This window comes from Salmo salar, chromosome ssa23, assembly GCF_905237065.1.
Source record: "Salmo salar chromosome ssa23, Ssal_v3.1, whole genome shotgun sequence".
Classification (NCBI taxonomy): Eukaryota; Metazoa; Chordata; class Actinopteri; order Salmoniformes; family Salmonidae; genus Salmo; species Salmo salar.
Window position 1 is genome coordinate 20021991 of NC_059464.1, and position 25861 is coordinate 20047851.

Sequence of the window (25861 nt, forward strand, 5' to 3'; positions counted from 1 at the left end):
GACTCAATTATAGAAGAGACCCAATCTGGCTTCATGAGGAATTGACATATATATAATAATATCCGACTGGTGTTAGACCTTATTGACTATTCTGATTTAATCTTCAAAGATAGTTTTGTATTCTTAGACTTTTATAAAGCCTACGATACAGTGGAACATGAGTTTCTATTTCTCTCCCTTGAGAAATTTGGTTTTGGGGAATTATTTTGTAGTACTATTAAAACTCTTTATATGAATGGGTACAGTTCAATTAAATTAAAGCATGGCACTTCTCCTAGATTTGATTTGAAATTGGGCAAGGTTGCCCAATTTTGCCTTACCTCTTCCTGCTTGCAACTCAACTTCTTACAAGTTCTGTTAAATCCAGTGATATAAAAGGGATCTCTATTGCTGACAGAGATATTATCATAAGTCAACTTGCAGATGACACAACCCTCTTTTTGAAAGATGCTGACCAGATTCCTAGAGCAGTCGGTGTGATAAATATATTTTCCAAAGCATCTGGTCTTTGCCTAAACCTTAATAAGTGTCATTGTTTGCTGTTAAAGACTGTGTGAAACCCTCTATATGCAATATTCCAGGCAAGGAAAAAGTAATATACCTTGGGATTACCATATCTAAGGATCAACAGGAAAGACGCTCATAAAATGTTATACCTATTATTGAAAAAAACTAAAAGAAGTTGAACCATTGGTTGAAGAGGGATTTATCCTTGAAAGGTTGAGTATTGCTTTCTAAAGCTGAAGGTATCTCCAGACTTACTTATGCAGCCCAGTCCCTATATCTTGACAACAAAATAGGTAAAGCGGTTGACCAGGTGCTTTTCAACTTAATTTGGAAAAATCGTACACATTATATTAGGAAATCTGTCGTTATGAACTCATATGAATATGGTGGTCTCAATTTTTTTTAGATTTTCCTACTTTGAATAATACTTTTAAGAGAAATTGGGCTAAACATTTTAAAGGATCCTACTTCAATTTGGAATTTCATCCCTCATTATATCTTCTCCTGTTTTGGTGGCCTCAATTTTATGTTTCTTTGTAAAAAATTATCTGCTTTTCATAGACAAGTATTCTTAGCGTGGTCGTTAATATATAAACATAATTTTTCCCCGCATAGGTATTTCATTTGGAACAATAAGGACATTTTGTATAGAAACAAGTCTTTATTTTTTAAGAACTGGTTCAATAGTCATATCCTACTGGTGAGTCAACTATTTAATGCAGAAGGATTGTTACTCAATTCTGAGGAATTCTTTATCTCGTTACAATATCCCTGTAACACCTAGAGAGTTCGCCATAGTCTTTGATGCTATTCCATCTGGAACTCTCATGTTATTTAGAGGTGTAACCAGACCTCACCTTCTTGACCTATCCTCGCTTAATCCAGTTGACTCTCCAATAGGGAAAATATGTTTCTCCTTGCTCCCTCAGAACAACAGATCTATACGTGCTTTATTTGAAAGGGATATTGTATCCATTCCTTATGTCACAAGTTACTGGAATACATTGGTCACTAATATCTGTTGGAAAAAAGTCTGGTTATTACCACACAAACACTTGCTTGTTAACAAGGTCAAAGAGGTCTCTTTCAGAATGATCCATAAGTATTACCCTGCGAATCATTACCTGAAGAAACTCAAAAAAGACATTAACATTGATTGTACTTTTTGTGTTGAGCATCCATTTTTCACATTTATTTTGGCATTGTCTACATGTAAAACAATTATGGAAAGATATTCAGTTTTATAATTGTTAATATTCTTGATGACTTTTGTTTTTTTTATGGGAGAATGTGCTGCTCGGTAAATTACCTCATAAATCGAATTGTGCTAATGGAAAAATGTCATATTCATAAATGGAAATTCACTAATAAAAAAACAATCTTCGGACTCACCTTAAGCATCTCCAATCCAAAATTAAATCTAGAATCGGGCTTCCTATTTCGCAACAAAGCATCCTTCACTCATGCTGCCGATCCTTGACTTCGGCAATGCCATTTACAAAATCGCCTCCAACACTCTACTCAGAAAATTGGATGCTGATTTCTGATTTTCTAAATTTAGAATTTCAATAGCTCCTTGGTCATGAGACCTAATGACTTCAAATAAGGTTCAGAATGTCCACTCAGTGGGCCTACACATTGCACACCCTTTAGTTTGTCAATTTTCATCTCATGATTTTACATACATTTTTCAAAATGTAGAATTTCAATAGCTCCTTGGTCATGTGACCTAGTGACCTCAATCAGAGTTCAGAATGTCCACTGACTATGCCTTCATATCGCACACTCTGATGTTTGTCTACTTTCATCTCATGCTATTAGACTTAAATCTGTAAGCTTTACAGGCCATCTACACCAAAAAATATAACAGCTAACCATTCATTATTGAAAATATAACTATCAAATCTGCATTACAAAGACCCCGCAGCTGAAGATGTTCTGCTGCATGGTGTGACTTATTTCCCCTCCTTTCCACTTTATGTCCACCCAGTTGTCTTTTCCATGGCAGGATCTTCTCATTTTGAAGTACTCTCTTTTTTCTATGTAAACATAATGAAATTCTGATTAGTTATAGGCAAATGAATACACAGGCCTAATTTGTATGCTGTTTTCCTTATCACTATAATCTAGTAGTAATTTAGTAGTAGAGGTAATTTCCTTTATGTCCCATTCTACACACAGGCTATTTTGTAAATGGCATTGCCGAAGTCAAGGATCGGCAGCATGAGTGAAGGATGCTTTGTTGCGAAATAGGAAGCCGATTCTAGATGTAATTTTGGATTGGAGATACTTAAGGTGAGTCTGGAAGGAGAGTTTACAGTCTAACCAGACACCTAGGTATTTGTAGTTGTCCACATATTCTAAGTCAGAACCGTCCAGAGTGGTGATGCTAGGCGGGCGGGCAGGTGCGAGCAGTGATCAGTTGAAGAGCATGCATTTAGTTTTACTTGCATTTAAGAGCAGTTGGAGGCCACGGAAGGAGAGTTGTATGGCATTGAAGCTCGTCTGGAGGTTAGTTAACACAGTGTCCAAAGAAGGGCCAGAAGTATACAGAATGGTGTCATCTGCGTAGAAGTAGATCAGAGAATCACCAGCCGTAAGAGCGACATCATTGATGTATACAGAGAAAAGAGTCGGCCCGAGAATTGAACCCTGTGGCACCCGCATAGAGACTGCCAGAGGTCCGGACAACAGGCCCACCGATTTGACACACTGAACTCTATCTGAGAAGTAGTTGGTGAACCAGGCGAGGCAGTCATTTGAGAAACCAAGGCTGTTGAGTCTGCTGATAAGAATGTGGTGATTGACAGAGTCGAAAGCCTTGGCTGGTCGATGAATACGGCTGCACAGTATTGTCTTTTGTCGATTATGATATCGTTTAGGACCTTGAGCATGGCTGAGGTGCACCCGTGACCAGCTCGGAAACCAGATTGCATTGTGGAGAAGGTACGGTGGGATTCGAAATGGTCGGTGATCTGTTTGTTAACTTGGCTTTCAAAGACCTTAGAAAGGCAGGGTAGGCTAGATATAGGTCTGTAACAGTTTGGGTCTAGAGTGTCTCCCCCTTTGAAGAGGGGGATGACCGCGGCAGCTTTCCAATCTTTGGGGATCTCAGACGATACGAAAGAGAGTTTGAACAGGTGTTGGGGTTCGTTTCCTTGTTCCTTGTCAATCATTGGCTCATTGGTGAAATTAGCATTCTGACAATATCTTTAATTAAACCATTCAAAAATCTTTATTAATGCAATTGCAGACAGAAGTTGACAACAGGAACATAGACATGTTTCCGAGTAAGTTCTGCATCAAAGAAAAGGTCCCAAGTTAATTTATTAAACCCGAAGTCCAGCCCTAGTGATGTCACTCTCTACGTCATTATCTTCTACTCATGAGACCAAAACCATGCCTACTCAACACTAAAACTCTTGTTTATATAGCTATCTAAAAGCTTAGCAGTAAATGTCCAACTTGATTTATAGTGGAATGTCTGACTAATCGCTTATATCTTACACTCCCCTGCAGAGTTCTGTCTTCACAGTCACACATTTCTCAGACAGTTTCTTCATAAGAGGCAGAGAGACTAGAAAAGTACTGTGGAACAATTTGTAAGTCGCTCTGGATAAGAGCGTCTGCTAAATGACGTAAATGTAAATGTAACAATATTAAACCTCATAATGTATATATATTGTTAATCTGTAGTCTAGGACCCTATAAATGTAAGGAGGGAGGGGTCTTATAATCCCTCCCCTTCTATTAATAAAACATAAGCATAATCAATTATTATAATATATTAAAAATTTGGTACAGCCCCTATCATGACCCCTAGGTGAACCCCTTTCACAGGCTAGTAATAGGGGTTGCAACAATTGTGGCGGATAATTTTAGAAAGAGAGGGTCCAGATTGTCTAGACCAGCTGATTTGTAGGGATCCAGATTTTGCAGCTCTTTCAGAACATCAGGTATCTGGATTTGGGTGAAGGAGAAATGGGGGAGGCTTGGGTAAGTTGCTGTGGGGGGTGCAGACCTGATGACCAGGGTAGGGGTAGCCAGGTGGAAAGCAAGGCCAGCTGTAGAAAAATGCTTATTGAAATTCTCAATAATCGTAGATTATTTATCAGTGGTGACAGTGTTTCCTAGCATCAGTGCAGTGGGCCGCTGGGAGGAGGTGCTCTTATTCTCCATGGACTTTATAGTGTCCCAGAACTTTTTGGAGTTTTTGCTACAGGATGCAAATTTCTGTTTGAAAAAGCTAGCCTTTGCTTTCCTAACTGCCTGTGTATATTGGTTCCTAACTTCCCTGAAAAGTTGCATATCGCGGGGGCTATTCAATGCTAATGCAGTACGCCACAAGATGTTTTTGTGCTGGTCAAGGGCAGTCAGGTCTGGAGTGAACCACGGGCTATATCTGTTCCTCGTTCTAAATTTTTTGAATGGGGCATGCTTATTTAAGATTGTGAGGAAAGCACTTTTAAAGAATAACCAGGCATCCTCTACTGACGGAATGAGGTCAATATCCTTCCAGGATACCCGGGCCAATTCGTTTAGAAAGGCTTGCTTGCTGAAGTGTTTTTGGGAGCGTTTGACTGTGATGAGGCGTGGTCGTTTGACCGCGGACCCATTACGGACGTAGGTAATGAGGCAGTGATCGCTGAAATCCTGGTTGAAGACAGCAGAGGTGTATTTAGAGGGCAGGTTGGTCAGGATGATATCTATGAGGCTGCCCGAGTTTACAGATTTGGGGTTGTACCTGGTAGGTTCCATGATAATTTGGGTGAGATTGAGAGCATCTAGCTTAGACTGTAGGACGGCCAGGGTGTTAAGCATATCCCAGTTTAGGTCACCTAACAGTACAAACTCTGAAGATAAATGGGGGGAAATTAATTCACATATGGTGTCCAGGGCGCAGCTGGGGGCTGAGGGGGGTCTGTAACAAGCGGAAACAGTAAGAGACTTATTTCTGGAAAGGTGGATTTTTAAAAGTAGAAGCTCGAACTATTTGGGCACAGACCTGGATAGCATGACAGAACTCTGCAGGCTGTCATTGCAGTAGATTGCAACTCCACCCCCTTTGGCATTTCTGTCTTGGCGGAAAATGTATACACATACATAGAGGCATTTTTCAGCTATGATTTTACCACTCAGAATCCAGAATGGATATGACAATGGGGCCAGCACAGGACGTAATACACCCTTACAACAATCTACTTTTTGATCATCTTGACTTCTTATCTGGTAAACTGCTATTGTGTCAAGAAAAGAGCCCCAATTAGGTTTTAGTGTACTCCAGTAAAAAAGGGCTGGTTTAGATTAAAAACTATTGCCCTGTGTCCCTGTTCATAGGGGCATGAGAGACTAGTCAGTGGTAGAATTGAGTTGGCACTTTATTGGCCCAAACACCCACAGACCCACAAGGTTGAGGTTACTCATGGACAGTAATTAGTAATATATATTTGTTTTGCATTGATGCATGGTGTCTTCTAACTGTCCAAGAATAGGATACAAAGTGTTAGGAAATATTTGTTCCCATAAATACAAAGGAGGATGTCTCTCCTCATACCTCTGGCACTTTAGCCAGACTGCCAGACTGTGCACCACAGAGCCAATCAGGAGAGAATACATACAGGTCAAGGGTGCCAATTGAAAGTCAAGGGGTGTGTCTGTGCCTTTTGGATTACTCTCTCTTTACAGAGAACCCCTGTGGTTCAAGTCAAGAGCTACCCTTCCCATTTCAGTCTGCTCTGCGCATGTCTGAAAGTGACAGAGCCAGCAGCCAAGAGAGTTTTTCACAGTATGTCATGAAACATTATTACACTTATGAATGTATGTAAAATGCTAATATGTATTAGATCCAGTACAATGGAATAACTAAGACCTGAATTTGAATGCAGCGTGTTCCAATTCTTCCTTCTCTTTCTGTCAAGCAGGGTCAACCAAAAACACTTGGCTTGATGGTTCATGCAGATACTGGGGAAGAAACATAGAAATGTATTGATCCCTTAAATGATTTTACTATTAAATGACCCATATCACAACCCTCATACCTCTCCACAAAAATGGACCTCAATCAATTTTGGAAAAAGGATTTTACTCATAAAAGATGTGGGAATTTATTTTTCCAGTTAGAAATAGTAGGCCATGCATCAAATAACTATTTATATCAGAAATACGAACCCTCAAATGCGCTATTGCATTTTGTAAGTTGTCTGCAGGTGGCTTGTTGTGAATGCACTCAAATATCAAGTCATTATCAGGTTATGTAAACTGCGTTCTAATACTCAACGTAGGATTTGTCTTAATGTACAGTATATGAAAGTGATGCTATGAAAAGGATTCTTTCACAGTATCAAGCTCACTGACTGACAAATCCCTGCCTATTACTGTGATTAAAAAGAGCATATGAAACATTGTTTTCATGAGGCCTACCTGTGCTCCTTCCTTTAAGCACCTCTGTTCGAACACCTCTCCTTTCCTTGGTCCATACCACATACAGCCATTTGCGGATCTTTTCAGTGTCCATGTGAAAGACAGTTATTGCGAGGCTGTAAAATTTGTTAGCTTCAAAAAAATAATTAACACCCATGTAAAATGAAGGCCTGCAAGCTCACACTTAAATGTAGAAAAAATTATGTAAAATCATGTGAGATGAAAATTGACAAACTAAAGGGTGTGCAACATAGAAGGGTAGTCAGTAGACTGAACCTTGTTTCTGAACCTTGTTTGAAGTCACTAGGTCACATGACCAAGGAGCTATTGAAATTTAAAATTTTGAAAAATGTATGTAAAATCTTGTGAGATGAAAATGGACAAATTAAGGGTATGCAATATAGAAGGTTTGTTAGTCAAGTAGGTCACATGACCAGTTCTGGGTGACTTTAACCTCCCTACGTCTACCTTTGACTCATTTCTCTATGCCTCCTTCTTTCCACTCCTCTCCTCTTTTAACCTCACCCTCTCACCGTCCCCCCCTACTCACAATGCAGGCAATACGCTTGACCTCATCTTTACTAGATGCTGTTCTTCTACAAATCTCACTGCAACTCCCCTCCAAGTCTCCGACCACTACCTTGTATCCTTTTCCCTCTCGCTCTCCTCCAACACTACTCACTCTGCCCCTACTCAGATGGTATTGCGCCGTCGCAACCTTCGCTCTCTCTCTCCCGCTACTCTCTTCTCTTTCATCCTATCATCTCTTCCCTCTGCTCAATCCTTCTCCAACCAATCTCCTGATTCTGCCTCCTCAACCCTCCTCTCCTCCCTTTCTGCATCCTTTGACTCTCTATGTCCCCTATCCTCCCGGCTGGCTCGGTCCTCCCCTCCTGCTCCGTGGCTTGACGACTCATTGCGAGCTCACAGAACAGGGCTCCGGGCAGCCGAGCGGAAATGGAGGAAAACTAGCCTCCCTGCGGACCTGGCATCTTTTCACTCCCTCCTCTCTACATTTTCTTCCTCTGTCTCTGCTGCTAAAGCCACGTTCTACCACTCTAAATTCCAAGCATCTGCCTCTAACCCTAGGAAGCTCTTTGCCACCTTCTCCTCCCTCCTGAATCCTCCTCCCTCTCTGAGGATGACTTCGTCAACCATTTTGAAAAGAAGGTTAACAACATCCGATCCTCGTTTGTTAAGTCAAACGACACCGCTGGTCCTGCTCACATTGCCCTACCCTATGCTTTGACCTCTTTCTCCCCTCTCTCTCCGCCCAACAACCTGCCCACTTGACCCTATCCCCTCCTCTCTTCTCCAGACCATTTCCGGAGACCTTCTCCCTTACCTCACTTCGCTCATCAACTCATCCTTGACCGCTGGCTACGTCCCTTCCGTCTTCAAGAGAGCGAGAGTTGCACCCCTTCTCAAAAAACCTACACTCGATCCCTCCGATGTCAACAACTACAGACCAGTATCCCTTCTTTCTTTTCTCTCCAAAACTCTTGAGCGTGCCGTCCTTGGCCAGCTCTCTTGCTATCTCTCTCAGAATGACCTTCTTGATCCAAATCAGTCAGGTTTCAAGACTGGTCATTCAACTGAGACTGCTCTTCTCTGTGTCACGGAGGCTCTCCGCACTGCTAAAGCTAACTCTCTCTTCTCTGCTCTCATCCTTCTAGACCTATCTGCTGCCTTTGATACTGTGAACCATCAGATTCTCCTCTCCACCCTCTCCGAGTTGGGCATCTCCGGCGCGGCTCACTCTTGGATTGCGTCCTACCTGACAGGTCGCTCCTACCAGGTGGCGTGGCGAGAATCTGTCTCCGCACCACGTGCTCTCACCACTGGTGTCCCCCAGGGCTCAGTTCTAGGCCCTCTCCTATTCTCGCTATACACCAAGTCACTTGGCTCTGTCATATCCTCACATGGTCTCTCCTATCATTGCTACGCAGACGACACACAATTAATCTTCTCCTTTCCCCCTTCTGATAACCAGGTGGCGAATCGCATCTCTGCATGTCTGGCAGACATATCAGTGTGGATGACGGATCACCACCTCAAGATGAACCTCGTCAAGACGGAGCTGCTCTTCCTCCCGGGGAAGGACTGCCCATTCCATGATCTCACCATCACGGTTGACAACTCCATTGTGTCCTCCTCCCAGAGTGCTAAGAGCCTTGGCGTGACCCTGGACAACACCCTGTCGTTCTCCGCTAACATCAAGGCGGTGACCCGATCCTGTAGGTTCATGCTCTACAACATTCGCAGAGTACAACCCTGCCTTACACAGGAAGTGGCGCAGGTCCTAATCCAGGCACTTGTCATCTCCCGTCTGGATTACTGCAACTCGCTGTTGGCTGGGCTCCCTGCCTGTGCCATTAAACCCCTACAACTCATCCAGAATGCCGCAGCCCGTCTGGTGTTCAACCTTCCCAAGTTCTCTCACGTCACCCCGCTCCTCCGCACACTCCACTGGCTTCCAGTTGAAGCTCGCATCTGCTACAAGACCCTGGTGCTTGACTACGGAGCTGTGACGGGAACGGCACCTCCGTACCTTCAGGCTCTGATCAGTCCCTACACCCAAACAAGGGCACTGCGTTCATCCACCTCTGGCCTGCTGGCCCCCCTACCTCTGCGGAAGCACAGTTCCCGCTCAGCCCAGTCAAAACTGTTCGCTGCTCCGGCACCCCAATGGTGGAACAAGCTCCCTCACGACGCCAGGACAGCGGAGTCAATCACCACCTTCCGGAAACACCTGAAACCCCACCTCTTTAAGGAATACCTGGGATAGGATAAAGTAATCCCCCCCCCCCAAAAAAAAAAAATATATATAGATGTACTATTGTAAAGTGGTTGTTCCACTGGATATCATAAGGTGAATGCACCAATTTGTAAGTCGCTCTGGATAAGAGCGTCTGCTAAATGACGTAAATGTAAATGTAATGACCAAGGAACTATTGAAATTCGAATGTCCAAAAAGTTTATACTTTGTTTACGCTCCCTACAAGGAATACAAAATGCTGCTCACATTTCCACGTTTATTAGCTTTGGAAAGCGAATTAATGTCCAAATCGTGAAAATAAGACCTGTGCAATGTTGGGAGCAATTTTTCCAACATCATGACACTTATTTGGAGTCTGTGGCTCAAGTGGTTTGAAAGCGCGAATATCCAACTTGAAACTGCCTTTACCTCGGTAATTTCTGCAGCCTTGAAAGGCTGGCGTCAACATGACGGAACGAGAGGCTGCCAATGATTTATAGAAATCGACAAACTACAAATCGCTTTCTACCGTGTTAACTTTTTTCTACGCATGATTACTTCTTAGCTGTGTTCAAATACCCATATTAACATACTGTATATTACATACTTAATGAGTATATACTACATGCTATTAGTATACTGTAAACGAACTATCATTTCAGTTGAGCGTATTAACATATTTGTTACAACGGCAGTCAAAGCACCCAATCTAACGTTGGCTAGCTTGCTAGCTACTTCCAGACACAAATGAGAGGTACCACTCGGACCATTTTACTGTGTCGCTGGCAACAATTTAATTACGCTTTTTTTCCGACGTTAACTGACCCCAGCCATATTCAACCGGTGTTGAGCGCTCGTAAATGCATTATTCTGCCTCTGGTAACGACGTTACACCCAGACGAGTGTGCTCGGAAATCGGAGTAGACAGCCAGAGCGAATTTTCTAAAGCACCCGAATGTCCATTGGAACACACACCGACTATACTATTTAGCTAAGAATGACGGGAATAATCAAGTCAATACACGTTGGGTAGTTGGTTAGCCTATAGTTAATATACTGGCAAGTTTGATGTAGTTAGCCTATAGTTAATATACTGGCAAAGTTGATATATAAGTAGCCAACTAACGTTAGGTAGCTTGCTACCTACCATAAAGGGTACATACTGCTGTAATGATATGCTATGTGGTTCGTAGGTAACAAATTGTCAGCCAACATAACTTGTAAGGTAGGTTATTTGAAAAGTATTTACTTCATTACATTGCTCAACATTTTGTTAACATTTGTCATAATTAGTTTTTTAAAAATGATTTAAACCAAAAATTGTTAACAACAAATCAATACAGAGAGTACATGAGGGAACACACGTATATATAGATTATATACAATGGACAATTGAGCTAGGGGGTACAATATCACATTACACAAAGACCTTAAGGGACATACATACACTTATAATTCTAACATCTTTTTTGTTTGTAGAGTATTTAATTGTCTTAAAATACAGTTCAATTTCTTTTAATAGGGAAGAAAGTTTGTGTTTTTTTGTTTGTAAATTTACATTTGTGAATATGAAATTTAGCCAAAAGGTGTTGCTCTGTTATTCAGGAACGTGTCAAGACCTGACCCTCAGAGCCTACCTTCTATTGACCCTGTTGGTTCATCAGTAGGAAAGATTTGTTTCTCTTTTGGTCCATTCAACAACAGAGCGATACGAACCTTGTTTCAGCAGGATGTTGTATCTATACCTTATGTCATGCCTTATTGGAATGGATTTATTAATAATATCTGTTGGAAAAAAGTTTGGATGTTGCCACACACATACCTACTTGTTAACAAAATGAAGGAAGTTTCCTTTAAAATTATTCATAAATATTATCCTGCCAACCACTATATAAAGAAGTTTAAGGAAAACATCAACTCAAATTGCTCCTTTTGTAATGACCACCCAGAAACAGTGTTGCATCTTTTTTGGCATTGTATTCATGTAAGAAAACTGTGGCAAGACATCAGTAGATTTATAATTGAACAGTTTTATGAAGGTCTTACACTATTGTGGAGAGATGTACTGCTTGGATTCTTTACCTACAATAGGAATAAGCTGAAACATTTTTAGGTCATTAATTTCATTATTCTTTTGGCCAGATTTCATATTCACAAATGTAAATTTACAAACAAAAAAACACATTTTCTTACCCTACAAAAATAAATGTAACTGTATTTTAAGACAATTAAATACTCTACTAACAAAAAAGCTGTTAGAATTATAAGTGTATGTATGTCCCTTAAGGTCTTTGTGTAATGTGATATTGTACCCCCTAGCTCAATTGTCCATAGTATATAATCTATATGTACTTGTGTTCCCTCATGTACTCTCTGTATTGATTTGTTGTTAATATATATATATTTTTTTATAATAATAATATTCTAACACAGCTCTTGTCTTTTTCTTGTTGTCAAATCCCTGCCAAAAGTCAGGTGACCTAAGCGCTTCCAAATATGGAGTTGCAGGTTTTCCATTTGTCATATCTCTCCTATGTGTAAAATCATTATGGCAGTCATTTTACTTAAGGTCCTTGGAAATGACATGCATATCTGCAGTTATAAAACAATTGTAATGCAATATATCTACACAAATACAAATCAAAAGGTGTTCGTTTGTATAAAGTGATTTACATTTGTGGATTGGAGATGTACATTTGTGAATACATTTGGCATGATATTGATCCCATCCAGGTCTGCCTTCGGCGGTCTTTCTCAATAGCATGGCTATGCTCACTGAGTCTGTGCGTATGTACATAGTCAAAGATATTCCCAAGTATCTCACCACACAGGTCACTGAGAACAAGTAGCCACTGCGCCTGCTCAGATCCAGTTGTTTTGCGAGGGGAAAATGTCTGCAGTGCTACTACAAGCTCTGGAGCGCGCTGAGATAACGAAACTCCCGAAAGCTGTTCAAAATAAACTGGAAAAACTCCTGTCTGACCTGCAATATGAAATAGATTTCCTCAAGGCACACCAGGAGCAATTTAGAGTCGATAGTGGTAAGATATGGCCGAATAGGAGGTCATTATATGTGTACAGCCCTAGCTAACTACGTAGTAGGATAACGCGTGGATGGCTTTGACCGGCAGCATCGACAACTGTTTACTAGCTAGTTTTCAAGGCAGAGGAATATGATGGTTTCAAAAATAGCTTGCCAACATTGTTTATCAACCATGTCTAAATTGCTTTGCTACTGTAACTAGCTAGCGTTAGCTGTACTGTCTGACGTAACCTGGTGAATGAATGACTGACTAGGGTAACGTTAGCTCAGGGTCTCCAACCCTGTTCCTGGAGCGCTAACGTTACCGTCCTGTAGGTTCTCACGCCAACCTCAGTTGAAACTGACCTGATTCAGTTTATCAACCAGTTAATTATTAGATTGGGGTGGGAGCGAAACCCTGCAGGTCGGTAGCTCTCCAGGAATAGGATTGGAGAGTCCTGCGTTTTCTCGTTGAAAACTTCTCTACTCTCTGTCCCTATAGCTAGCTATACGTGGAAGTAGCTAGGCAACTTCATTAAAGTACTTTGATTTATAATTTAGCTTTCAGACAAGTTGACATGTGTTGTCTTGCAGAACAACAGTTCTTTGAGAAAGTGCAGCGTCTTGAGCAAAGTCAGGAACAGTTAGTGACCCAGACTGAACAGCACCACAAACTCCGAGAGGAGTTCACCAAGATCAGTAAGTGGAATTAGTTATATGATCCAGCCAAAGTCTCTTTAATGACTGCTGCATACATGTAAACACTAGTATGTGATGCATGCTTGGCTATTTACTGACCATGACTAAAGAATGGGGGATGACAATCTACCATTTAATGAAATTGCTCATATTTTCTATAGATGAAGAACTCAAGAGTGTGCGGGAAAATAATAAAAAGTGTGAAATCAACCAAGAAAAGTTTACATCTGAACAGGTGAGACTCGTGATCTTGTCACCTCATTAACGGTTGGTGTTGACACCTTTTTGGGCTTAATATAGATGTACACATTTTTATTCTAGGCCCAGTTCTCAAAAGCCAAAGATGAGCTGGAGTCAGAGAAGAGGGAGCTTGTGCATACACTGGAGAGGAGATCTCAGGAAGTGGACTATCTGAGTGGTATGGATGAATCTATGTGGAGGGATAACACACACACACACACACATTCTTTATCTAATGTCTATGGGATTTATTTGATCATCAGAGGACTTGCAGCGCCTCAATGACAAAGTGGCAGAAGTCAATTCAACAAAGATGGGGCTGCAGCTCAAGCTGGACGAGCTCGAATCCTCAGAGGTCAACATCAAGGTGAGCCTATTTGAATGTTCTGTAACTTGTGAACTCTTGAATAGGACCCAGCTCTTAAGGAAGGTGTTAAAATGATCCAATACATCACATGTGTAATCCACACTGTTGTGCCTATTACCTCCAGTACCGTGAGAAGCGTATGGAACAGGAGAAGGAGCTGTTGCAGGGCCAGACGGCCTGGTTGAACGGAGAGCTCAAGGCTAAGAGTGAGGAGCTGCTGGCCCTGTCACGTCAGAAGGGCAATGAGATCCTGGAGCTCAAGTGCAGCCTTGAGAACAAAGAGGATGAGGTATGACCAAGACAAGCCCAATAATGGACTAAAGGAGCCTATCGTTACTTCCTTATAGTCCAAGGACCTTACATGTTCTGTTACAGGTGAATTGGCTGTGGAAGCCAAAACAGCCAAATACTCCATCTAAACGTGAATTGATTCTCAATTGCGATACAGTTCTAGAAACATGACTACTTTCATATCACATAAAAATAATTTCACAAATGCTAAATTTACACATACATAACCATTTTTACCATGGTTGCAGCCGACAGTATTTCTCATTGACAACACATTTGTGGCGTCAGTCTTCCGTTTATACACAGGTGTTCGGAGACGCAGACACCTAATTAGCACTGGTGGTCCAACTCTGTCTTCCGTCTGTTTTCTGTAAACAAGCTCTGTAACATGGAAATATGACCATGTGGGAACCCTACCGCTATAAAGGTGTGAAGTTATTTAACCTTTTTAGTTTTTTGGAAATGATTTATCGCAGATATGAACATTTTTTTATGTTTCCAAAGCAGTACTGCAAGCGATGTGTGTTAACATTTAGAGCAAGCATCAGGGCTCTTAACAAAACTCCCCCGGCCAGAAGATACTATCATCAATAGGTGTTAAAGCAAGTTATACCGTGGCATTGTTGAATACTCATTTATGATTGGCTTGAAGGGCATTCTATAGCGTACATTATTTCCCTATTACGCATGGTATATCAGCACGGTAGAGTTCAATGGCTATAGTTCATTCTGATCTGTTCTATTGAGCTGTTTCTGAAAGCAAAAGTCGAATTGAAAACATTATTGACATTGTTGAATTCGATTTTCATAATAGCAAGCTAGGACTTGATGGTTTAGTTAGCTAAACTAGCAAGTATGTTTGTTTGGTTACCAAGGCAACTACTGTAGCTATCTAGTAAACTTGCTAGCTGCTTCAGTGGATGTTGAACACATTTCTACCTGCAAATGTGTTCAATTATAGCCATGGTATAAAAGGGATAATACACTCGTGGCTCTGCGTTCTCTGGAAAATAATGCAACTCCGTGGAAGGTCAGTTCCATTCCGCTAGCGTGTCATGGAACACACCTTCCACGTCGTTCATTCGTTTCTAGAGAAAGCATAGCCCCTCGTTGATTATCCCTTACGTAGTTAGCATCTGAATGGAGTAGACCAAGACATAACAGTAAAAAAAAAACATTATTTTTCTATCACAAATAGTTATGTTGGGACAACTGTACATGCTGGTTTCATATTCATCTATTGAGTATGTTTTTGATATGACAATGTCTCTAAACTATTACCTGACTGGCTTATCCCCATTTACTGTGTCAACATTATGTTTTCGGTTGTTTTTGTAGTTGAACAGAGTCCAGGACCAAGTGACAAGTTTAAAGACTTCAAGTGAAAGCCTTCAGAAGCAGACTGAAGACATGATCAGCAAACTGAAAGAGGCTAAGGAGCAGCACGCTAGCATGGAGGAGAAGTTTAGGAATGAGCTGAATGCCAACATAAAGCTCTCCAACTTGTACAAGGTATGTAGAACATGTCTAGGATTTGCTTTCAATTCCCATGAGTACTCTATAGCTCTCAAAATCAGTCATGATTGCAGATATTGCTCATTTGATCGTTACATTTTTTTTGCTTTTCAAACATAATTTTCTGGAATTTTCCAAGCTGTTTAAAGGCACAGTCAACTTAGTGTATGTAAACTTCTGACCCACTGGAATTGTGATACAGTGAATTCATTATAAGTGAAATAACCTGTCTGTAAACAATTGTTGGAAAAATTACTTGTGTCATGCACAAAGTAGATGTCCTAACTCACTTGCCAAAACTACAGTTTGTTAACAATAAATTTGTGGAGTGGTTGAAAAATGAGTTTTAATGACTACAAACTAAGTGTATGTAATCTTCTGACTTCAACTGTAGGTATGCACGTCAGTTTTGACATCGGTTTTTCACATCGGTGTTAAATTAGACATCGGGGCGATACCGATGTTGGTATTTTTAGCTAGTGTCGTCAGATTCCGATATGTTCACCAATATATTGTGCATCCCTAGGTAAAAGTGACTAGGCTATCAGATTTTACCGAGTAGCAGCAGCATATGTAAAGCTTGAAAAGGTGTGAAAGTTTGTCTGTGCGTGTGGCATGTATGTGTTGGGAGTGTCAGTTTAGTATGTCTGAGTGTTTGGGTAGAGTCTGGTAAATGTGCAAAGAAAATTATTAAAAATAGGGGGTCAATGCAAATAGTCCAGGTGGCCATTTGATTAACTGTTCCGCAGTCTAAATCAACGTTTCCCAAACTGTGTCCTCGGGACCCCAAGGTGTGAATCAGATTTTTTTGTGGAGTGCACCGGCAAAAAAAAAAAAACACGCACTCCTTGGGTTCCTGAGGACCAAGATTGAGAAACCCTGGTTTAATGTCTTGGGGTAGAAGCTGTTCAGGAGCTTTTTGTTCCCAGACTTGGCATTCCGGTACTGCTTGCTTTGCGGTAGCAGAAATAATGATCTATGACTTAGGTGGCTGGAGTCCTTGACAATTTCTAGGACCTTCCTCTGACACCACCTTGTATAGAGGTCCTGGGTGTCCAGGAGCTAGGCCCCACTGATGTACTGGGCCGTATGCACCCTCTGTAGCGCCTTGCAGTCAGATGCCAAGCAGTTGCTATACCAAGCTGTGATGCAGCCAGTCAATATGCTCACAATGGTGCAGCTGTTGAACTTTTTGAGGATCTTGGGGCCAATGCTAAATCTTTTCATCCTCCTGAAGGTTTGAGGCATTGTCGTGCCTTCTTCACGACTGTGTTGGTGTGTTTGGACCATGATAGGTCCTTAGTGATGTGGACACTGAGGAACTTGAACGTCTCTCTTTCACACACATTCTGAGTGCCACTGCCATAGAGGAAAAATGGAGCATAGTGACAGTCATCCTTGTGCCTTTACATACCTGAAAACCACAAGTTTCTTGACCAAAACCCATTCTACTGCCAACTTGGCACACATGGTTTATAAAATTATATAACATCTCGTGAGCATTTCCTTGTTTGGTTATGGCCCTATATAGTTGGTAGAGTGCGGTCTTCGTTGCCAGCATCGGTTTGTGGTGGTAAGTAGACGGCTACTAAAAATATACACTGAACAAAAATATGAACGCCACATGCAACAATTTCTAAGATTTTACAGAGTTCAGTTCGTATAAGGAAATGAGTCAATTGAAATAAATTAATTTGTCTCTAATCTATGGATTTGTGAATTCCCAGTCAGATTTCAACATGACTGGGATGCACGATATATCGGTGAACATATCAGAATCGTACGATATTAGCTAAAAATGTCAACATCGGTATCGGCCTGTTGCCTAGTTTAACGCCGACGTGAAAAAACGATGTCAAAGCTGATGTGCATACCTATATAACGTAGGTACATTACGTAATGACGCCACGTAAAATGTTGCGCAACACAGCATTCTTAACTTAGCCCACAATGTCTGTTGTGTGGATCGAGCAGTCATTTGAAAGCGTAAGACAATTTCAGCGAGACAACTCAAAGGCAAAATCCATTAACGCCAAGATAATGGAATTCATTGCCCTTGACAATCAACCGTTCTCTGTCGTGAGTGATGTTGGCTTTCGCGACTGGTCGAGCACCGGTACACACTAACGTTACCAAGTGCACTATTGTTCAGATGTTGCCCTACCAGAGTTACACAGTAATGGCGTCACTGCTATTAGCTTCACGACATACTACGGAACACCGTTTGGGTCTTTGCGCGTCAAAAAAAGATACACGTCAAATAACACTATTTGACGTATCAAATAAGCTTTTAATTTGACGTCAAATAACACAGTTATATTATAGAATGCTGTGTGTTCTGAATTTGCACGTGCAAGCCAAGCGCCGCCACTACTATCAGTAGCACTGTCAAAACTGTGCAAAAAGTTTGCAAACACCAGCCTCGAACGATGTGTTTACAATACCGCGTTGGTAATAAAGTATTATTTGTTTGACTGCAACTTCTGGGGTAGCTAGCGAGCATTAGCTTGGTACCTAGCTAGCACCAATACAACCAGCCTGAAAACGATGACCAGTTGAAACTGCAGTCATTTTCATTATTCTTTGCAATGATTTAGGAATCCTTGTAAGTATTAGCTAGGTAGACACTTGTTGTTCTCCTATTGAAATTGAACTTCAGTTCATGAAAATAAATAGCTAGCCAGCTACTTAACCCTGTTTCCCAAGGCTAACGTTATAAGCAGCCAGCTTGCTTCATCTGGCTAGTGAGGCTCGACCTGACCGGATTATGTGTTGTGAAGCTAGCCACAATAAGGATTAGGCGCTATAGTGGAATTTGCAGTTTGCCTTCAAAATAAAAGTACCTCTTTGAAAGTGATGCAGAAGGTTACAATTGGTGGAGTCATGCCATATTTAGACTAGATAATGTTGAACAAGGTTGGAATGTGAAGCAATGAAATGGGGGTATCCATCTACTTGGTGACACCCACAGAACACAACTGTGAAGAGTTTATGCAAATATTAGTGTTGTAGCTCTTATCGCGGGACTGTGACTGTGTGAAATCACCTCACTAGTCAGCCTATTGTGTGTATTGACATTCATTGCACTGTACAGCTTTACCTAAGGATTGGGAATTAATGAAATGGGGTAACAGTCTACTCAATACCCAATATATTTTTTCCAAACATCCTCCTCAGAATTATCAGACTCCAAAACATCCATGCAGTATAGTTTTTCCTCGGGTATAGTGTTCAATACACATAGGTTGACAATACATGTAGCTCAATTCAGTTGTTTCAGAGTCCCGCAATAAGAGCTATGATGCTGATGTTCTCTGGGTGTCACTGAGTAGACTGATACCTATGGATTGTAGATCAATAAAATTACGTTGGAGGTGGCTTATGGTCCAAAATGACGTTGGAGGTGGCTTATGGTAGAGAAATAAACATTAAATTCTCTGGCAACAGCTCTGGTGGATATTCCTGCAGTCAGCATGCCAATTGCTTGAGACATCAGGGCACTGTTGTGTGATAAAACTGCACATTTTAGTGGCATTTTATTATCCCAAGCACAAGGTGCACCTGTGTAATGATTATGCTGTTTAATCAGCTTCTTGATATGCCACACCTGTCAGGTGGATGGATTATCTTGGCAAATGAGAAATGCTCACTAACAGGGATGTGCACAAAATGTTTGAGAAATAGAAGTTCATGTGGCATATGTTTGAGATCTTTAATTTCAGCTCATGAAACTTGGGACCAACACTACATGTTGCATTTTATATTTTTGTAAAGTATAGATTAAAGCGTTATTGGTAAATAATATGGTCTACAGCTTATCATGAGGCATTCTAACCTTGAGACTTCCTTTTAATATTAGAGATTGCGTACCAGCTGTTGCTAACAGAGAGACACACAACTGCTGTTCTCTCATGCATAGAAAAAACAGCTAGAATTATATTTTCCATGTCCTTGTTCAGCCAAGACTCGGAAAACATAGGATATTACAGTTCTTCAGATCACTTTGATAGGATAGTCTAGAACGGAGCTCGTCCAGTTTATTCTCCAGTAATTGCAGGTTTGCCAATAGAATGGAGGGTAGAGGCAGTTTATCCACTCGCCGACATAGTCTCGTCAGATATCCCGCACGCTGGTCTCTGTAACACCGCCTCTTCCTTTTTCGAGCGTCTGGGATTTGGGCCTTATCTGGTATGGGCAAGTATGACCTTCGCATCAGACTCATTGAAGTAGAAATCCTCATCCAAATAGAGGTTTGTGATCGCTGTTCTGATGTCCAAAAGCTATTTTTGATCATAGGAAACAATGCCAGAAACATTGTCGAAAAAAAGTTAAGATCAGTGCAAAAAAACACTAAATGGCACAATTGGTCAGGTGCCCATAAAATGGCTGCTATTCCCTCCAGTGCCATTATACAGTATTTTCTTAATTTTGTATTTATTTTTTACTTTAGTTAAAAAAGTTGCTTTTGTGTGGGTAAGCTTTTGGTGAACATTTTAGTTAACAGGTGCATGTTACATTTTCATGGTGGATGATGTGAAGCATTTAGCTAATAAGGGCATTAATTGTTCCTGTCACAACACTGGCCAACAACCCTTTACCTTGTCTTCCCAGGGAGCTGCTGCAGACTCTGAGTCCAAGAGTGAGGAGTTGAGTGGGGCTGTAGAGGAGCTGCACAAGCTTCTGAAGGATGCTGTAGAAGGTGAGGGAGAGAGAGAGACCAGAAAGACAGTCACACACAACTATTGTCTCAATGCAAAACTGTCTAACACAGGCTCTATGTTTTCTTGTCATTGATAGGCTAACTTTATTGGTCATTAGTCTGAATTCTCCTCTCCTTTCCTCTCTACAGCGAACAAGGCCCTGGAGGTGAAACTGCAGGAGATGGATGCCTGTCGGATCAAGGAGGCTGCTGAGCTGAAGGAGAGTATCTCCAGTCTGGAGAAAGAACTGGACAACGCCAACGAACTTCTATCTGACACCAAGCTCAGAGGTCAGACTTAAGACACAATCGCCTGTCAGTTTTTTTTTACTGAACAGTTGACTGGACCTTAAAATTACTTTAATAGGGATGGTGTCTCTCCGAGTTAGCATCATTACCAGCAGATTTTACAAACTGGCCACTGACTGATTTGTATTAGGATGATGGGGTTTCTTTGATCATGCTCTGGAGACTTCAGTTTGAAATTGTTAGCAGTTGATGTTATTCTTTAATAACACAGACCCCAAAGCAAATCAGGGGGAGGAAAATAGGTTTATTCAAAGAGGACAAATCCTGCTTGGAAGTAGTAGATGGTCATTCCCCCCTGTCCTCAGTGATGTTCTCCAGTGTTTTTTCTCCCCAGAAGAAAGGGACAGGATCTAGTTTTATAACCCAACCCTAGCCTGTGGTTGACCAACTAGAAGTCCTTGCAGTACAACTGGGCCAATGGCCAAATAACAAGTATACTATTTCAGGCTCACTGTATTGACAGATTCCTCCCATGACTATAACCCATTGATAAATAATTCCCTATTACAGAAAAAACACTATTTCCATTGATCGTTAATTCTATTGACTTCTCATCCTCTTGACCTCTCGTACTTTCTCTGCGTTGTGTATTTATTTTCGACATATTCTTACAAAATGGAGGATGAACTTTGACCTGTTTGCATGGTTGTCTATTTCCATGCCCTGCAGGTGCAGCCTCAGTGCTGTCAGAGGAAACGATTACCACCATGTCCCCAACTGCAGCCGCCGTGGCCAAGATTGTCAAACCTGGCATGAAGCTGACTGAGGTAACCACTAGAGAACGACCGACGTAGATTTGTTTTAGGGCCAATACCGTTTTTTTTGGGTGTCAAGGAGGCCGATGGCCGGTATTTTAAGCCGATATTCAATGTTTTTGTATATAGTCCCCCCATTTTAGGGAACCAAAAGTATTGGGCCAAATATGTGTATTAAAGTAGTTAAAAGTTAAGTATTTGGTCCCATGTTCTTAGCATGCAATGACTACATCAAGTTTGTGACTATACATCTTTTTTGAATGCATTTGCTGTTTGTTTTGATTGTGTTTCAAATAGTTTTGTGCCTAATAGAAATGAATGGTAAATAATGTATTGTCATTTTGGAGTCACTTTTATTGTAATCAAGTATAGAATGTTTGGAAACACTTCTGCATTAATATGGATGCTGCCATGATTACGGATAATCCTGAATGAATTGTGAATAATGATGCACAAATATACTCCCCCAAAAATGCATGTCTTGGGGTGATGATATTTCTGCGTCAAACTTTCTCACTGATCATTCACAATTCATTCAGGATTATCTGTAAACACAGTATCATCCACATTACTGTAGAAGTGTTTAGAAATTCAATTTTATTATTTGCAAAAATGACACGTTACATTATTTACCATTAATTTATATTGGTCACAAAATAATCGGAAAGGTTAGTATGTCTTGGGGGTATGGTATTTGTGTGTCTAACTTTCTCACTCATTCACATGAGCTGGAAAGCAACCAAAACAAACAGCAAATCCATCCCACAAATCGGTAGAATCACAAGCTTGATATAGTTATTGTGTGCTATGAAGATGGGACCAAATACTAAACTTTTCACTACTTTAATACACATACAAGTGAATTTGTCCCAATACTGTTGGTCCCCAAAAACGTGGGGACTATGTACAAAATGTGCTGTAATTTGTAAATGCTTCACACGATATGGATGAAAATACCCTCAAATTAAATCTGGCAGGCTGCTCTTCAACCTCATAGTCATATTGTTTCAAATCCAAAGTGCTGGAGTACAGAGCCAAAACAACAATGTGTCACTGTCCCATTACTGTATATTAGCCTACTGATCATGTTATCAGTAGAAGCATCACTCCAGCTTGCATAGAAGCATCACTCCAGAATGGCATGCCTGTATGGAAGGACCTCATATAGGCATTGCCGTTTCAGACTATAAAATAGCATTTATTCAATGCAAATAGTTCCAACGTAACGTCATGGTTTGTGATCACAGACGCTTATGAAACAATTTATTTTTATTTTTTTGTCATTTTCCTTGATCTGGAAAATGTTTTACTTTTTTTTGCTTTCAGGACGCATCTCTAAACAACTCAGCTGCCAGGGCGAAATTCGAAACAACTCAATTGGCTAGTTCAGCTATCTGTCAAGAAAAAGGCGGGTTGTAACTTGAGCCTACTGCTACTATTGAATAGAGCGAGGCTGTAACTCCGCTCCCTTTCACATATCTCTCCATTAGTGCTGGGTAGGATTGGGCAGTATTGGGGACGTTACAGTGACCGTATTACTGCCACACCGGCAGTCATGAGTCAGGACCGCAGTCAAATTCCACGTGACCGTTTAGTCATGGTAACTAGGCTTCTCCAAAACTGTGCTTTGATGCTGCTGATGGTCATTAGTAGCCTACCGAACTTGATAACTGCCTGGCACTCAGCACGACATAGTCCCTCTAATCACTCTGACATCAATGCAAAAAATATACATTTTCCCCTGCTCCTGTTCTGAGACAGGTGCATGATAATGGTCCAGTCTAAATCCAAACTAATTTCACACATATTATTTAGTATATGTAAATACAATATTAAATTAAGAATAGTCTGATGGGTGACAACATTATCACTTGTGAATTATGTATTATCACTTGTGAATTATGTATTATCACTTGTGAATGATGCCCAGCGTGTGCAGTAAGGCAAGAAACAGCACATGCCTTTTTTTGTGGGTTTTTTAGCAGGTTTCTTTCTCTTTTTTTCCAAATCATAGTCGGACACCTCATGTAGTCTAGCTCATAGACTTATATGTTTTGATAAGGTTTGTATCACTACTAAAGTGGGCAAATAACTTGTTAAAAATAAGCACATTAATCCGCTTTACAACCGGTGTAGAGCCTAACTGACATAGGCAGCGCACGAGTTTCAAGTTTGGGGAAGATCATTTTCACCATAATAATTCACCTTTATAATAAATCATTACATGCATAATCGCATTTGCGGTCACTTTTGAGAACGGTGTTTTCCCGCTAATTGCATTTTGGAACATTCCCACTTATAGCCAGCCTAATGCAGTGTGCACATTGCTGGGCTTATAATGTCAAGAAATATCCTAGTAGTTTATCAATATTTTGTGGTAAATGTTCTGATCTGTTGCATCAGCCTCATTGCTTTTAAAATGTTTTTTGATGCTAGTTGTTGTATTAATTTGGGATCTATCACATCCCACAACTGTCCCAGAGTATGTTTGGAATATTTCTTTCTTGCACAGTAGGACAAATTGACCAATAGAATAGGTCAACTTTTGTACTATGGGGGATAGTAAATGGACAGACTAGTGCTTTTGCTGTTCATTAGGCCTACTCATCTTTTTGGCTGACGAAATGTAAATGCGTGCAGTTGCGTTCCCGATGTGTCTGTCTTCACTTGAAGCCTACTTCGAAGATGAGAGGCCTGTGAGAAGGGCCCGATTACGTGACGGGAATTAGCTAATAAGAATTGAGATATCTGAGGGAGCCATGTGAGTGAGAGGTGCTTCGGAGCAAAGCGATTGGCAGCCGGGAGGAAGGAATTATAATTATTTTATTCAGCCGAAGGGCACAACTGCCACAAGGCATGGACTATTTTAGGGAGCATTATGTCAAAACGAGGGGCTGCATAAATAACTCCAAATTAAGCATGTAGGAGGACCTGTTTCTTTGTTAACCGCTCAACACAGAATAGCTGCATGTGCGCACTACCTCAGAAATCCTTTGGAGAAAATATCCTTTCTATTTTATTCAGCTATGTTCAATTGTATTCTTCATAATATAAAATAATGCCACGGAATTCTAAGCAAATCTTGTCTGCTAAATTAACTAGTGTAGCCCACAGCCATAATGGCATAGCCAGATCAGGGCCTCACATGAGGACAACTCAGAGTATGCTGTTCTTCTGAAATAGACTACATTTTCTTCATATCATGGTTCTTTAGACCTGCCTAAAATAAATAATCGATTAACTGTGACGGTGTAGGCTATATTAAATGGATTTATTACACTTTTTTAAATGTAGATGTTCCAAAGGTCTGCATCAATGGCTTGTAGGCTATGCGTGGAAGCCAGGAGACACTAAATGTTTGTTAAATAATTGCCAATTACTGTGAGGCCGGCAGTTATTTGCTTGACAATCACCGGCTAACACAATTTCATACCGCCACAGCCCGAGGCGGTATCCAGATTTTCCATACCGTCCTTCTCTCATCCTGGGATTTACGGTATTACCAGCTTAGTACTCAAGGGGGCGCCAAAAAAACCTCAAAAAGCCTATTGGGTGTCCGTTACCAGTAATTGTGAATTTCCATGGAAGCTGCTAGCTACATATGCTAACAAGTGCAAACATAAAATAATAATTGCGAAGACAGTCAGTCCAGCTCATAAAGTTCTACGTACGGTGCATTTGGAAATTATTCAGACCCCTTGACTTTTTCCACATTTTGTTATGTTAGTCTTATTCTAAAATGTATTAAATTAAATTGATTCCTTATCGATCTACACACAATACCCTAAAATGACACAGCGAAAACAGGTTCCAATTTTTTGGGGCACATTTATAAAAGATCAAAAACAGATTCCTTATTTACATAATTATTCAGATCCTTTGCTATGAGACTTGAAATTGAGCTCAGGTGCATCCTGTTTCAATTGATCATCTTTGAGATGTTTCTACACCTTGATTGGAGTCCACCTGTGGTAAATTCAATTGATTGGACAGGATTTGGAAAGGCACACACCTGTCTATATAAGGTCCCACAGTTGACAGTGCATGTCAGAGCGAAAACCAAGCCATGAGGTCGAAGAAATTGTCTGTAGAGCTCTGAGACAGGATTGTGTCGAGGCACAGATCTGGGGAAGGGTACTAAGACATTTCTGCAGCATTGAAGGTCCCCAAGAACACAGTGTCCTCAATCATTCTTAAATGGAAGAAGTTTAGAACCACCAAGATTCTTCCTAGAGCTGGCCGCTCAGGCAAACTGAGGCAATCAGGGGAGAAGGGCCTT

The 25861-nt window shown here is 40.9% G+C and overlaps 1 protein-coding gene across 5 annotated transcripts in view; it reads left to right on the forward strand.

The window, feature by feature from the left end:
- The first annotated feature begins 12528 nt into the window (after positions 1 to 12528).
- Positions 12529 to 25861, forward strand: part of LOC106584135 (nucleoprotein TPR) — a 44270-nt gene continuing 30937 nt past the window's right edge. For all 5 annotated transcript variants that reach the window (XM_014169036.2, XM_014169038.2, XM_014169039.2 and 2 more), the window contains exons 1-10: positions 12529 to 12726; positions 13302 to 13406; positions 13568 to 13641; positions 13728 to 13824; positions 13910 to 14013; positions 14138 to 14302; positions 15643 to 15816; positions 20431 to 20518; positions 20669 to 20809; positions 21497 to 21594. In XM_014169036.2, coding sequence (XP_014024511.2) covers positions 12576 to 12726; positions 13302 to 13406; positions 13568 to 13641; positions 13728 to 13824; positions 13910 to 14013; positions 14138 to 14302; positions 15643 to 15816; positions 20431 to 20518; positions 20669 to 20809; positions 21497 to 21594 — 1197 coding nt within the window. In that variant the 5' untranslated portion in view covers positions 12529 to 12575. The remainder of the gene's footprint in view (positions 12727 to 13301; positions 13407 to 13567; positions 13642 to 13727; positions 13825 to 13909; positions 14014 to 14137; positions 14303 to 15642; positions 15817 to 20430; positions 20519 to 20668; positions 20810 to 21496; positions 21595 to 25861) is intronic.